The sequence below is a fragment of the Panthera onca genome, chromosome D2, assembly GCF_046562875.1.
Source record: "Panthera onca isolate mPanOnc1 chromosome D2, mPanOnc1 haplotype 2, whole genome shotgun sequence".
In the NCBI taxonomy this organism is placed as follows: Eukaryota; Metazoa; Chordata; class Mammalia; order Carnivora; family Felidae; genus Panthera; species Panthera onca.
Genome location: NC_138349.1, coordinates 63,238,050 through 63,253,606, shown reverse-complemented (window position 1 = coordinate 63,253,606; position 15,557 = coordinate 63,238,050). Strand labels below are relative to the sequence as shown.

General features: G+C 41.2%; 1 protein-coding gene and 1 long non-coding RNA gene across 3 annotated transcripts in view; one reads left to right on the top strand and one right to left on the bottom strand.

Annotated features, from left to right (window-relative positions):
- LOC132685398 (uncharacterized) overlaps positions 1–10,145 on the bottom strand; it is a 96,426-nt gene extending 86,281 nt beyond the window's left edge. For both annotated transcript variants that reach the window (XR_014135380.1, XR_014135381.1), the window contains exons 1-2: positions 9,584–10,145; positions 3,511–3,561 (exon numbers count right to left, since the gene is read on the bottom strand). This is a non-coding gene — a long non-coding RNA (uncharacterized LOC132685398). The remainder of the gene's footprint in view (positions 1–3,510; positions 3,562–9,583) is intronic.
- A 2,135-nt stretch (positions 10,146–12,280) lies between these two features.
- ADO (2-aminoethanethiol dioxygenase) lies at positions 12,281–14,884 on the top strand. Its single transcript, XM_060642660.3, has one exon. It carries the CDS (start codon positions 12,631–12,633, stop codon positions 13,441–13,443), a length of 813 nt encoding a protein of 270 aa, XP_060498643.1. The 5' UTR covers positions 12,281–12,630; the 3' UTR covers positions 13,444–14,884.
- Positions 14,885–15,557: the final 673 nt, after the last annotated feature.

The following is a 15,557-nucleotide window of genomic DNA, read 5'->3' as shown; positions in this document are numbered from 1 at the left end:
ACAGAAGGAGAGACAGAAAAAGAGAGAGCAGGGAAGGGGCAGAGAGAGAAGGAGAGGGAGGATCCCAAGCAAGCTCCAAGATGTTAGCACAGAGCCCAACACAAGGCTCGAACTCAACAGCCACAAGATTATGACCTGAGCCGAAACCAAGAGTCAGACGCTTAACCAACTGGGTCACCCAGGTGCCCCTTTAATCACAAATTCTTAGATTGACTTATTATGTCTTTGACCATTCATTTTAATGCTTCATACCTGATGCTCAAAAATCTAAAATAGACTGTTTATCCCCCCTCCCAACTTTTTTTTTTAATAGAAAGAGGAAAGTAATTCAGAATCTAACCCTCTGTCACTTGGGCAAATTACACATTAAAGCAACTCTCTGCACCAGATTTTCTTTCTTCCTTTGCAGTGCTGTCCTCACTTCCCCAGAAAATTCCCAATTACTATTCCTTCTGGGAGTGTATTCCAGAACGTGCCTTGATTTAAAAAGTGCAAAAGGAATAAGCCCCACAGTCATTAACGTGTGCTAAGATATTCATGGTACCATTCTGAATTCTGCTAAAAATATGTCAATTAGATGTATGTAGTCTTTGTCCTCAAGAAATGTACAAGCCAATCCATGAATTCCCCCTGCCATCCCTGCCCCCAACAGTGAGGAGATGGCCCAGGTGGCACCATGTTGGATTCCCATCCTCTGGCCGCGCTCTGGGGCTTCTGCCATTTTACCCCTTAGGGTTTTGGTGACTATATTCATCAACTCCAGTAAGACACACAGCCTGAAGTGGGAGTTTCTCAAAAGGAACTAAATTGCGCAGATTTGTGCAAAATCTTAAAACAAATATATTTCCATCTAATGTTGCCTTATAAAATGTTTATAGGATGGTTCTTTGGTTGACAACTTATTAACTAAAGTATTTTCTATCAGTAATATAATTCAGGGAATTGCTGCAAAATCCATGGAGTTTCAAGACAGTAACAGACCACTTGTTCTGGTCTACGGTATCTCATGGTTGTTTGCTGACAACACCAAACAATTTCTGCAGTAAGTTTCTCTAAACTGTGTTTGTTCAGAGAACTATAATCCAAGGAGAGCTGGGTGGCATGATTCTTACTGTCCTGGATGTGGACATTAGTTTTCATATCCTGTCCCTGGATTTCTACTCACCTTTGTCTGTTGGTAGTAGTTTACAAATGTCTGTCTGAATAAATGGGGGCCAGGATAGCTAACAATAAAGAATAAATGGTAACTTAAGTAAGGATAACATGAATTCAGAATCATTAAGGATTTTTTTCCTAGAGTTCCTAAAATCCTTTAAGAATTTTATTCTTTTGGAACAATTTAAACTTTCAGTCCGTGTTTCACCTTGTCTGTAATTTTCACTCTATGAAATCATGCATATCTGTTAGAGTTAGAAATGCTATAGAAAATGTCTAGTATTGCAAAAACAAACAAAACCTTAAAGGAAACATGCAACAACATTTGAAAGCAGGATTGGGATCATTTTCAGAGACACTTATATTTTAAGGAGAAAAAAGGCTAGAGCAAATTACTCAAAGGTGAACACTCATATGGCCATCAGTGTTAATGTACTATTGCTATTATTATCAATAATAAAAACCCTATGTCTATGCGAAATCTTGTAGGAAAATCTTGAGCTGAGAGACGAAAGGTAAAAACATAATGCTAGATTGGAAAAATTACGCCAAAAGGGATAATGTGAAACTTGCCAGTGGGGTATAATATTAAGACAACTGCTTACATAGTATGTATAAGTCAAAACTAAAAACAGGAACCATTTAGTCCAGTTTGAGGCAAAGAACCTAAAAAAAACAGTGGGGTCAATGCAGAATGTTACACTATACAGCCTGAAAGTAAAAACTTGTGAACAAATGAGAATATTTTATTTCAATGTTCAGTTTTGAAAGCATGTTGGATTAACCACTAGAAGACATGAGACCAGTAACTAGTCAAGGAATCTATAATCTTTTTTTTTTTAATTTTTTTTTAACGTTTATTTATTTTTGAGACAGAGAGAGACAGAGCATGAACGGGGGAGGGTCAGAGAGAGGGAGACACAGAATCTGAAGCAGGCTCCAGGCTCTGAGCTGTCAGCACAGAGCCCGACATGGGGCTCGAACTCACAAACCGCGAGATCATGACCTGAGCCGAAGTTGACCGCTTAACCGACTGAGCCACCCAGGCGCCCCAAGGAATCTGTAATCTTACATAGTGAGCAGTAAAATGTTTACGTAAATTAATCAGGCTCTGTGCAAGTTCCTGCAAAGCAGATGCCTGTTGTCTAAATCCAGCTGTAATCTGTGATGTATTCTGGCCTCCTCACTTTAGGAAGAAATCAGGAAATGAAGAGGCAAGTGACACTGGATGGGAAAAACAGAAATACACAGAACCTATACTTAGTAGTTTGGCCATGGTCCAAGTGCCATGATACAGTAATTCCCTAAAAAAAAGCCAACCAGACAAATACCCAGCATGAAAAACTGAAAGCCTAGAGCTACATGGAAGCTCAGTGTGGGGAGCTATACTAAGACTTTTATGCAAATACCCTGGGATCAGTTGCAGCATGCTGGCCTTCAGGTATCCATGTCTCTCCCATGTTTTAGAAAGCTCCTTTAAATGGAGAGTTATTTTAATCATTAGAGAGTTTTGCTTGTTTTGTTTTTTGGGTTTTTTTTGTTTTTGTTTTTTTCTAGCTGAATATCAGCCTGAACACGTACTTATGAGAGGTTGTGAACTGTACAAGCAGGGCCATCCATTATGGTCTCCACTGAGTGGTGCTAGAAGGTCCAGGCAGCCACCTTATAGGCCTGAAACTACTAGTCACTGATGTGTTTGACAACAATGGAAGAAAACAGGCTTCACCTGGCTCAGATCTCCTCTATCAGCATGGATGATAGGTTTAGATGCTAGATAATGTAGTCAATCCTTCTGTCGACTTTTAGATTTCATTTATTCCTAACTTTTCAAAATTAACTTGGGATACCCAACACAAAGTGGCAAAGAAAGTACATTAAAAAACAACTACCATACAATCTACTACAGACTTTGCTGCAGTATAAAAAGTTTGGGGTGGGGGGGACGGTACTACACCTGGGTGGCTCAGTAGGTTAAGCATCCACTCTGGATTTAGGCTCAGGTCATGATCTCACAGTTCATGAGTTTGAGCTGCAAGTCGAGCTCTACACTGGCAGCTCGAGGTCTGCTTGGGATTCTCCCCCACCCCCTCATGCTCAGGCATGCACTCGCCCATGCTCTCTTTCTCTCTCTCAAAAACAAACAAACTTAAAAAAAATTTTTAGATTAATGTAAAAAGGAGGGGGGGGGCAGGGATTTAAAGATACAGGGAGTAGTAGAAAAAACAAACTGAAACAAGGCAAGAGCAACTCAGGGTGACCCATTAAAAATGTGGTCTAAAGGATCTTTTTAGTGCTTCCCACCTCCCTTTCATCCTTCCTTTTCCCAGACGTGGTGCTTGCTTCCCATACACCTACCAGCTCTCAATTCCTGAGGAAATTTTCTTCAGGGTTCTCTTCCTGAAGGACCTTTTCATAAAGAAAAAGGTAGGTAGATATACGTTAAAACATGCTAGTTTTTAGCTGAAAACTAAAGTTTCAGTTTTAATGTAAAAAATGATCCTTTTAGGAATATTTACATTTTAATAGAAGGAGCAAATAAGAGTGCCAACTTCCAATATTATAGCAGGCCATTTGGAAAATTCAAGTAGAATTTGGGAGCAAGAATATTCTTTCAGTGCCCCCAAAATCACTCCAAACTGGAAGATCAGCAAGGCTCATTTGTTTTATCTCTACTAACACTTCACTTACTAAACACTATCCAGATGTTCAAATTCAACACACTTTATTTTTTTTTTCATGTTTTAATACTTGTACAGGAAGAAATTGCCACGGTCTTATTCTACATCATTGATTATCAACCTGGAGTGACTTTGCTCCCTAGCCTGGGGACTAGACAACATCTGGAGATATTTACTGTTATCCCAGAGTGGAGGGAAATGGGGGACAGTTGGTGCTACTGTCATCTAGAGGGTAGAGGCCAGGATGTTGCACAGGACAACCCCCACAACAATGAATTAGCCAATCCAAAACGTCAATAGTGCTAAAGTTGAGAAAACCTGCTTCATATGAACTAGCTGCTATACAGTTGCTATCTGGAGGGTGTAAACATTAATGCCGGTGAAATTACTATACCATGGTAAGAGTAAAAATGACCATAATTTGGAAAGACTATTTTCTTAACATTTCTGTAACATCTTAATTCTGGCTCCGAATTATTTAAATTACTTTTTCAAAACAGTCAATTGAATAAAATGAAGAGGCTTTATATAGTTCATGTAAGTTTTTCTATTTTGGAAATAAGAGTTTTGATTAAAATTGGCATTTCTGAAACTCTAATTGCTAGTTATTGCTGGGGAAAGAAAGAAAAAAATTATTTCCAAGACCGACCAGATGGGAAGTCTCAAGATAAGAAATTATAAGCCAATGCTCCTATTCCAATCACAAGAAAATTGCTGTTTATACATTTTTAGTTCTGCTTAAAAGTAAGCAATATATTTATTCAAATGGTTACCTCACTAATTTTTTAACACTGAATTTAATCCCCTAAATCTTGTTAAATTATTAATAAGTAGAACAGCAATGTTTATAAGAACATTCTGTATATTAAGGATTCCATAAACTCGAATAGAATCAAAATGGTTTCTGATGTGGCAAAGGATATCTCTTTGTAAATGTATAATCTGCCCATAGAAATGTTTAATGTCCAATTTTCAAAACCCATTTCTGGTTGAAATGTAATGGATGTTTCAGTTCATATGCACCAAACCAGAGCACCCCAAATGTCTTCTTAATATTTATACTTTAGTATCATTAATTCTTAGCACCTGCGCACTTTGGTAACTTCTGCTTTTCCACGTTGGAAAACACTCTCTCCTAACTTTATCACTCCCCTCACTTCTTCCTTTTTCTGCCATTCCCCCCATGTGAGGAAAAACCATGATGGTTCCTTCTGTCATTCATGAGACTGAAAACTGTTCCCAAATAGGAAAAGATGGCCAAGTAAGGACTTTCACTTACTGAAATGCATCTCAAGCACTTGCAAGGGCTTCCAAACAGAAGAATCTCCAAGCTACTAAAAAAAAGCAGGGGGGTCTTTTTTGACGGTCTTGTTGTAGGTAGATTTATGGAACTGTTTCCTTTCATTCAAGTCTGCTCAAAGCCACTAAGAAAGAACTCCAAATTGCAGTACATCTCTTACTAGTTGCTTGGATTTGACAAATAAAGCAATCATCAAAATCAAGAAGTGTGCACTGCTTTCAAAAACCCTATTTGTTTGACATAATATAGCAGTGGGATGGCTAGGGAAATAAACGGCATTACTTAACATAATCACTTAATGTTGTGCAACCAACAGTCAGGTCTCATTGCTTTATCGCTTACAAAGAGTTTGATGATAATAAAGTTGATTGTTAGTGTGAAGATATAAATTGTTCAGTAGTTAAGAGTTGTTAATGAAAGGGAAGAAACACAAAAGAGGAAAAATAGGTTTTAGCAGCTCAAATTCATTGCTAATTGCTTGTGCATTCATTATAGGCTGACCAGGGCTAATTATCTAATTAAACTAAAGTTCTGCTGCCTTAGAGGAATTTCGCCCGCTATGATGTTGGTTGTCAATTACCTCAGCAGGTCCTGTGGAAATGTGCAGTTAACTCAAGGAGTGTTTTGCTTTTCCCAATAGCAATACATGGTACTCTTGGTGCATAATTTATGTTTAGAATTTTTTTTTAAGTTTTTCCTTAAAAAATGCTGTGGAAACTTAATAACAATGGTAAATATTATTTAAGCAAGAGTCTTGTTCATTTTATTCAATGATTTATATTCAAGAAATGTCTATATAATCTGCTTTAGGTAGAGACAACACAGGTACAAAGGAGAAGTCGATATCATTGTATGCATGTTACTAAGTGTTCTTTTCACAAGTTGCTTTTAAAAATACATTTTCAAAGTGTCTTTTGTGGTGCTCTGCAGTATTTCACAGTATGAAATTATATTACTTATTGTCATATAATTATAATTTTTAAAATTCATAGGTTTTTTTTTTTTTAAGCTAGAAGGAAAGCGGTAAACCATGGGAACTAAATTCTTCGCTTTATAAATAAGAGAAACGAGGTGCCAAGAAGTGAAATGACTTATCCAAAGTCACACAATGGGTTGCTAGAACCAGGAAAAGAACTGGTATCCTCTCAGGTATGCTTTCTTCCTTGATTCCGCTGTTCCACTTTCAAATTATACTGTCACTTTTCATGCTTTCTCTAAAATACTGAATAGAGCATCTAGTTGGACAAGGTTTTTGGTGTTTGTTTATTTGTTGAGTGGCTTTTTAAAAGAAGGCTGTATAGCATTTCACTCATCCAAGGAAATGTATAATACTTATACCTATTTATTTCAAATCAGTCAAATGCCCTAGGATGTGTTTTGTTCCTAGGGAATTTGATCCCCAATTGGTGGGACCATAAACCATCAAGCAATATTTACTATGCATCCTTTGAGAAAGACATTTCCCAAGAAAGTACCATTTCATTCTAAAGAGTTTTTCCCATCTTCATTTCTCTTGATCCTGGGACATGATATCTGTTCCCTGCACCAACACAGAACTCTGGAACCATCTTCCCCTTCCCCTTCCACAGTCACTTCTCAGGCAGGCAGCAGCAATGAACATACAGTTCTTTTCTGCCAAGTTAGAGAAGATGATTTTCCTTTTTACTGCCTCTTGAAGATGAACATCAACTGTTTCACCACTTGTGATTCAAATCCATTAATTAAAATAAATATAAAGTAAAAATCTTTCTTTCAGCCAAGAGGAAAAGGACAGATGGGGAAGCGGAGGAGGTGGAGACAGCTGATGTCTTCTTAGAGGGGGAAAAAGGGAAAGAAAAACAAAAAGCATGAAATTGGGGGGAAAAGTTAATTAAGAGAGGTAAAAGGTGTTTGGATTTAATTTACAGTTCAGAACTATTTTGATTCTCATAATTGCACTCCTTCAAGAAGAAGAGGAAAACCTCTCTAATATGAAATTGGTAGGGGAGTGTTCTCTTAAATCACCTCCAAAAATAGTAATACCTGGCCTTTGGCAGTGCTTCAGACTGAGCACAGCAAAAGCTTCTCCTCATTCATTCTCTTTTATTGCAAAAGCCACACCTTTTTCCCCCCCTCTACCTTCTTCTGCATGCTCCTAATTTTTAACTTCTTTCTCCCTTGCCTCCCCTTGCCTGAAATAAGACATTGGCAAGGAAGAAAAAAGATGAACCAGTTTTAAGTCCTTCTCCATCTCAGTGCTACATGCAGTGGTCTATAGAAATCACACAGTTAGAAAACAATGTCCTATACCTTATATCACACAACACAACCCCTGCAATTTTTTGGTGCCATGTGCACACCAAAAGTCTAACCTGAACACTAAAAATTCCTGAGCTTAGCATATTTAACTGAACAGCCCATACATACAAATGATTTGATTTCAGATAACCACACAAAGTTAAATCAGAGTAGAGTGGAGCAGTTACTTTTAAGATGTTAGTGGAGATGGAAAGAGCCAAGAGAGTTATGGTGCAATAATTTTAGATAAGTAAAACAAAATACATGGTTTTGTCTGAATTGTCCTTATAATTGTCTCCATCATCGATGATGAGCCAATGAGATGCTGGAAGGAATCTTAGAGATCATATCCCAGAACCACTAAGAAACTAGGATCTAGTGAGGACAAGTGACTTGCTCAATAACACACAGCTAGTTAGTAGGAAAGCCCTGACTAGAATCAGCTCTTCTGCCTTCAAAAGTATTTTTTTTTATAACCTGACATTCATGATAATAGATGAGAGATACGTGCTAACATTTTCTAAGAACTGAAAGGAAAACCACAATATAAACCCCAAATATTCAAATATAATTAAGCATGAGTAAGTTAGTCTAAAAGTAGGAAAAATTTTTTACCAATTTAGTTACCATGTTCTATACTAACATAGAAGACAGATCTAGGAATAAGGTGGCAAGAGCTAAAGAAACCTTCCTGCCTGCCTTTAAACAAACAAACAACTGCAGGCTAGGAACTCTGAGCATTTGAGAATGTCAACACTTTGGTACTCTTTTGACCGGGCCCTAGTATGACCAAAATAGATGGACAAAATGAATCCTGAGGAAGGATTTGAGGGAAAAAAAAAATCAGAATGTAATCTATCTCATGAATTAAGGAAAATAAGTCCTCATGAAGAGGAAGACCAGGGGAAAAGATAAAATACAAGCCTATTCCCAAAGAATGAAGAGATCAGAGAACTGTGGAGTTAAGAGGGGTGTGTGTGGTTGGGGGGGGGGGTGTATTTGGGGGTTTTTCCAGTTCTTCTTGCTTCCTGGTTAATTGACTAACTATTTAAAAAGAAATTCAGCTTTACTCATGCTTCTGTGTGCCTTGCCCATTCCTAAATTTAATAGTTAAATGTGGACAAGAGGTGAGATTTGTCAGTCTCACCCATCACTACATCGCTGTGAACTCATGAAAAAAAATGTGGAGAGAATACACTTTAAGAAATAGGTCATCAAAGCAACAGTTCATCAGCAAGCCCTGTCAGATCCACCTACACAACAGATTCCCAATCTTTACACTAGTTCTTGTCTTTCCTCTGGATTACGGCCTCCAATCAAGGTTTCTTTGCTGTTACACACTTCCCCCACCAGTCTCTCAGAAATGTAAAACAGATAAGTCATTATCCTGACCAAAGCTCTCCAAAAGCTCACTGTATTTACTTGTGACAAAATCCACCTCCCCATCATGGGCCTCAATTCCCATAACCCCCTAACCATGTCCTAGAAGGCCTATAAAATATGGCCCTTGCCTACCTCCCCAACTTCATCTCCCTGCAGGAATCTCATAGCCCTTCATTCTTGTCCCCAGTTATACCAAGCTCCTTCCCAATGAGTCAAAGTCATAATATCCTATACCCTGGTTAACAACCTTAAGGCTGTTTCCTGGTCTTGAAATGTTCTGACCCCACATTGTTCCATAGCTGACTCCTTAATATTCAGGAGCAGCTCAAATGTTACCTTCTGATCACCCCTGACAACCCAGTTTAAAGTAACACATCACACACACACACAAATATCACACCATCCTATCATCCTGTTTTGTCTTCATAAGTTTTATCTCTGTCTGAAATTATGCTGCTCACTGATTTATACTGGGTAACGACCTCCACCCCAAAATACACACACACACACACACAGGTAAATTCCTTGCGAAAGCAGATATTCCTTGCTGAAACCCCAAAACCTAGCACAATGCCTGGTATCCAGAATCTATCAAATGATAGATTCTGTCCATCCCAAACTTTTCCAAAATCTTGTGTCTGTCTTGTATTTCTATCACTTGTTCACTGTCACTTCTCCTTTGTTCCCTTTTTTGACTTTCTTTTGATCTTCATTTTGCTTGCTCCAACACAAAGGAAAACAGAACAACGAGCATAAAAAAGAACATTAATGGTAATAGAAACCTACTCACCCAATGCTACTGGCAGTGGTGCAGAAGGTCAAGTGAAGTGCTTCTTAAAGGCAAAAGCTCTTAGGATTGACCTCATCCATTAGTGCAGCTCTTAAGGACAGCATCAAAAGGAATTATGGAGATAGCCTGTCTGTGGCCTAAAAAAAGTACTATATATCCTGTGGACACTCAGTAGTTATTAAAACTTTTAATATGCAAAAGATTCAGATTCAGTAGGTATAGACAGGATCTAGGAATCTGCACTTGCAACAAATGTCCCCAAGTTATTCTGATACAACCAGTCTTTGAAAATTTTCAACTCTTTCGCCAAACAATAATAGCAAGGACCTGAAGGATGGCATCACCAGGTAAATGGTTTAACCAATAAAGAGTTTTTATCTCTACCTTGAAATTGATTCTCAAGTCAAATTCCATCTCAATATTTGCTGAGTATTATTTAAATTCATTGGTGTTAACTACTTTTTAAATTGCTTTTAACCATTTAAAAACCATAATAATAGCTATTATTATAGGATAGCTACTATGTTCCATATGCTATTATGACATTTCTACACATGTCTCTTATTATTTTATATCATTTTATATCATTTTATCATTTTATAGATGAGTTCCAGTTAAATAAGTATAGGTAACTATCAAGAAGTGATAGATTTGAAAATCAAATACATCTATGTGTTACTCAAGTCTGAGTTCTATCGAGTCTATCTATACCTCCCACTAATTATATCTTAATAAAAGCAAAACCAGTAAATAAAAATCCAGATTTGTAAATAAAGACAGGGATTCTTTCTCTTAAATTAAATATTCCTCACTTTAGAAAAAGACTGGGTGGCTTAGTCAGTTAAACATCTGACTTCAGCTCAGGTCATGATCTCACAGTCTGTGGGTTTGAGTCCTACATGGAGCTCTGTGCTGACAGCTCAGAGCCTGGAGCCTGCTTCTGATTCTGTCTCCCTCGCTCTCTGCCCCTCCCCCACTCGCGCTCTGTCTAGGTCTCTCAAAAATAAGTATTAAAAGAAAATTTAGAAAAAGACTGCATGGGATTTCATTACATGATGAACTTTGACAGTACAATTTAAATACCTTAACAATGGCATGGCAATCTGAAAAGCAAATATTAGGAGTCCTTTCCAAAGCAAATAATCACTGTCTTAATCAAAATCACCAAATATTAAGAACTGCTTCAGAATTTACAGATCTAGCAGCGATTCTCAAACTGGGCTGAAAATTAAGAATCACTTGCATAGCATCTTTAAAAAAAAAAAAATCTAGGCTTCACACGAGTTCTTCTGTATCACAATCTCTGGGGTATGACCTCCAAATCTTTATTTTTATAAAGCTCCCAGGGGCTTCTGATGAGTAACTAGTGTTCAGAAGGACTGTTCTCCTAACCCCAACATTTTACAAGTAAATAAATTGAGGACCGAAAGGGTACGATCCGCCTAAAACATACAACTTGTTATTAGCACAATAGGTTGGAAAAAACAATTTCCTAACTCCACATTTAGTGCTTTTAATACCAACTCAAACTGTGTGTGTGTGTGTGTGTGTGTGTAAAACTGTACTTTTTTCTTCACTACTGATTAGGCCCTGCTGATTACTATCCTTGAGCAACTTATTCGCTCATCTGCAAACCGGGATTAATAACAGAGCCCATCTTTTAAGAGTTGCTATGAGGATTAAATAGTATAATATTCATTAGATAATGCAAACAGAGTGCCTCGCATATATCAAGTGTTCATTAGATAGGTTACACAGCCCACTAAAAAAGCATGCCTTTTTTAGCTGGAGAGGATTTATGGAACCACTATAATTACAAAATGAGCAAAAAACTCATGTTTAGCTTTGGAAGCCCAAAAGGATTTTAAACTCAGGGTAAGGTGATGATCGAGAGCGTGCCTCGTTCTCGCACACCATTGTTTCTCATAAGATGCCCTAGAATCATCTAGTGAATCAGTTTCTACATGACAACCAATAATTTGTATTTTTTTTAAGCTCCTCCCTACCTCCCCCTTACAACCAGGTGCTTCTCAGGCAAACCATGGTTTAATAACCTTTAGTATACACAATCCTTGGCCACAGCAAATGGCCTCTCGAATGCCAGCAAAACTATCCGGCTCTTTAACCGGAAGAGCAGCGTCACCACACCCTGATGCAAACAACAGCTGGGGACGGCTGTGCAGAGGAATCCGGATCGCTAGGGACAGCCTCGACCCTCTCATCTCCCAAGAAACTTGGAAAATTACGAAAGTGCTGTCCCGTAATCCCCGTGGGTAGCCTGTGCTGCCTAGGTGGCCAGGAAGACATGAAGTTAACTCAACAGCCTCCTTCCCAAAGGTAGGCGCCAGAGAAGAGCGACCCTGGCTGGCTGAACAGGCCGACCGGCGCCAGAAAGGTTAACGACCCTCTTGCCCCGTTCCTAGCGATGGCCAAGAGCCTCCACCACGCCTCAGGGCAGCTGCCGGAAGTGCGCCACTCCGGCCTGCTGAGGATGCCGGGAGTTGTAGTTAACTGGCTACTTCTCTTGCGTCCCAATTCACCTTCTTCTCAAACAAGCAAATACCTTGAAACAGTTAAAGAAAGGCTCTTTATAAGAAACAAATCCAATCCTTCCTTTTCCAGCTGGCAAAGGAAACGGTCAGCGCTCATCCGTAATATCGGACTACAAGTCCCAGCATGCTCTGTAAGGCGGCCAGCGCGCCCGGCCACCGTCGTAGGTGTGGGCTGCTTGAATGGAACGTCGGGCGTAACGCAAAGCCTTACACCGTCCGCGCGGCCGGTACCTGCTCCTCTGGCGTGAGTGCGGCGCGTGGGTCGTGCGCGTGCGCGCTCGCCGGAGGCGCGGGGCGGGTGCGCCGGGCCGTTGCGGGCGCGAGGCTGCTGAGGTTGGCGGCAGCGGTGCCGCGCGCCCGTAAGACCGGTAGTTGCGGGGCCCCTCGCTTCGCCCCGGGCTGCTGGCAGCTGTGGCGGCCACCGGAGACCGCAAGGGGCGGAGGAAAGCAGGGGGCGGCGGGGGCCAGCCTCGACACGCAGAGGATCAGCCGAGCATGCCCCGAGACAACATGGCCTCCCTGATCCAACGGATCGCCCGCCAGGCGTGTCTCACCTTCCGGGGCAGCGGGGGCTGCCGCAGCGCTTCCGACCACGGCGCGGCGCCGGGCTCCGAGGCCCCTATGCCTCAGGGCTTCCCGGAGAACCTGAGCAAGCTGAAGAACCTGCTGACCCAAGTCCGCGCGGAGGACCTGAACATCGCCCCGCGCAAGGCCACGGTGCAGCCGTTGCCGCCCAACCTACCACCGGTCACCTATATGCACATCTACGAAACCGACGGCTTCAGCCTCGGCGTGTTCCTGCTCAAGAGCGGCACGTCCATTCCGCTTCATGACCACCCGGGCATGCACGGCATGCTCAAGGTGCTCTACGGCACCGTGCGCATCAGCTGCATGGACAAGCTGGAGGCGGGCGGCGGGCAGCGGCCACGGGCCCCGCCGCCAGAGCAGCAGTTCGAGCCGCCGCTGAAAGCCCGGGAGCGGGACGCCGTGCGGCTGGGCGTGCTGCGCTCGAGGGCCGAGTACACCGAGGCCAGCGGCCCCTGCGTCCTCACCCCACACCAGGACAACCTGCACCAGATCGACGCTGTGGACGGGCCCGCCGCCTTCCTGGACATTCTGGCCCCGCCCTATGACCCGGACGATGGCCGGGACTGCCACTATTACCGGGTGCTGGAGCCTGTCAGGGACAAGGAGCTCTCCGGCTCGGCCTGCGACCTGCCCCGAGAGGTGTGGCTCCTGGAGACCCCTCAAGCCGATGACTTCTGGTGCGAGGGGGAGCCCTATCCAGGTCCCAAGGTCTTCCCTTGAAGCCGCCAGCGCCCGGTTGCCGTGGGGCGAAGACGTGCCCTGTTCACATCTGGGCCTGGCTACCCGCGACCCACCATAAGGGCTCTCTCCCTACCCGCAGGCCTGGGCTTTGGATCTACTGGAATGGGCTGTAGCTGCTTTCTCCGGAGCCGTGGGAAGCACTGGCGACTGGAGTGCAGCCGCGGGGTCGGGTTAAGGGGCGGGGAAGGCTAGTAGACTAGGTTGTTTCCTGGCTCTGTCACTGCCATTGGGGTTTTGGTTTGGGGGAAAGGGGGGCAGGGGACTATCTGAAGCGCTTCCATCCTAAAGCCATAATGAAAATAGTCTTTTCTCTGTTCTTTATACTATACAAAATACACTAAAAGCCCCCACACCCCCTACCCCGGGTAAATAGGATTTGTTTTCCACCTATGTCCCTTTTACTCCTTATTGTTATAATTCTAATTTATTGATTGCATGACCCAGTGGTTTGAATTGTTTTTAGTTCAAGTCACTGGTAAAAACTAGGTTTAACAAGATGAGCTACTATGTAAAGTGAAAATTAGATCATTTTTCCAGAGTTGGAGTATCACCCCCAAAGCATAACTATGCATGTAGAGGACAAGATTTGTTTTCTTTCCTCCTCTTGCCCGGTAGCCACATCTGGTTTACTCTGGCAGCATCTACCAAGAAATCCAGCGCCTGCATATCTCAGTGACAGATGATCACTTAGAGCTTATTGTCCCCTTGAGTCTCCAGATCTGGGAGTTAAGCAGATTTCTTGTTGCAGATTCACCTTTAATGCAAAAACTATATTACCTTCAAATGACTTTTCATTTTGGGGGGAGGGTCTTCGTGAGCTTTAAGAGGTGATAGGTTAATTCTGGGTTTTCTAACCAGAAGATTCAAAGGAGCTGAATCGCCATGCTTCCAAACAACTGAATGTAAAACACTTCTAGCCAGTTGTTGAATTCCATGCCCCTGTTTACTTCCAGTATTTTCCTGCAAAAATAGAGAAAAATGTTGATGACTGTTTCAAATTCTCAGGAGCTCAAATGTTCCAGAAGGCTGCTGGTTCCAGCTGTGTGGTTTTGATGGCAGTGTTCTCCCAACAGTAGTGAGCCAGAGCTTGCCTCATCTGGTGTGGTTTCTATAGGAAGAGAGAAGGCACACATGGTCAAGGCTACAGAATAGAGAATTACCTATACTGCTGGCCATTTTAGGGCACCAGAACGAGGGACAAAACACTAACCAACCTCTTAAACAGTTGTGCTATCTGTAACTAGTTTTATTTTTGTCCTTTCGGTAAGCTCAGCAACTTTACCTTGTTTACAAATGTATTTACACCATTTGCTTCAGGCTATGGAGCACTATTGTTTCCCTCTTTTTACTATTTATAGGATTCCTTTTTCACAACACTTTTAATAAAAACAAACTGTAGAAATAAACACATTAAAATCTGCCCAGCTGTTGTCTAAGCCCTCTTGATTGACTTGCCCAAATGGCAATCGAGTTCTAAGGTCTGTATGTAATAAAGGGAGACTTGCTATTGGTGGAAAGTGTTGACACTGGAGAGACAGTATGTGCCTTTGCCTCTTTATGCATACTGGGTTACTGTGGCCCAGAGTGAAGGAATATTTGTTCCCAATTTTTTAAATAGATTAAGAAAGCAAATTCTTGATTTTTTTTTTTTAAACAAAAAAGACGCTTATTCCATGTGAAATGCCACCCTTGTAAAACCTGAAACAGGCATAATGCCAAGCCTTTCCTCCAAGGTTGCTAACGTTTTATGGTGGCTTCACATGATGCTATAGTTTAATATGCCTTGGGGCAGTTTGAAGCAGTTCATAATGCCATTCAATTTAAAACTAAATCCTAGATATGCAAATGATGATTTTCTTAGAAAAATGTTCACAAAATGGTTTTTTTAATAGCACAGTAATGAATGTGGTTATCAATCACATGCCTACCCATTCTGAATTATAGCAAAAAGTTGATGAATTTATAAAATTATTGACAGTGATGTATATGCTATAATACACCCTAGAATGCATTAAAACTACAAAAACATTCTAGCAATAGAACAGTAAGCAAGAAGGAATTGTTTTTCCAAACTTTATTGTGAAAAGTTTTAA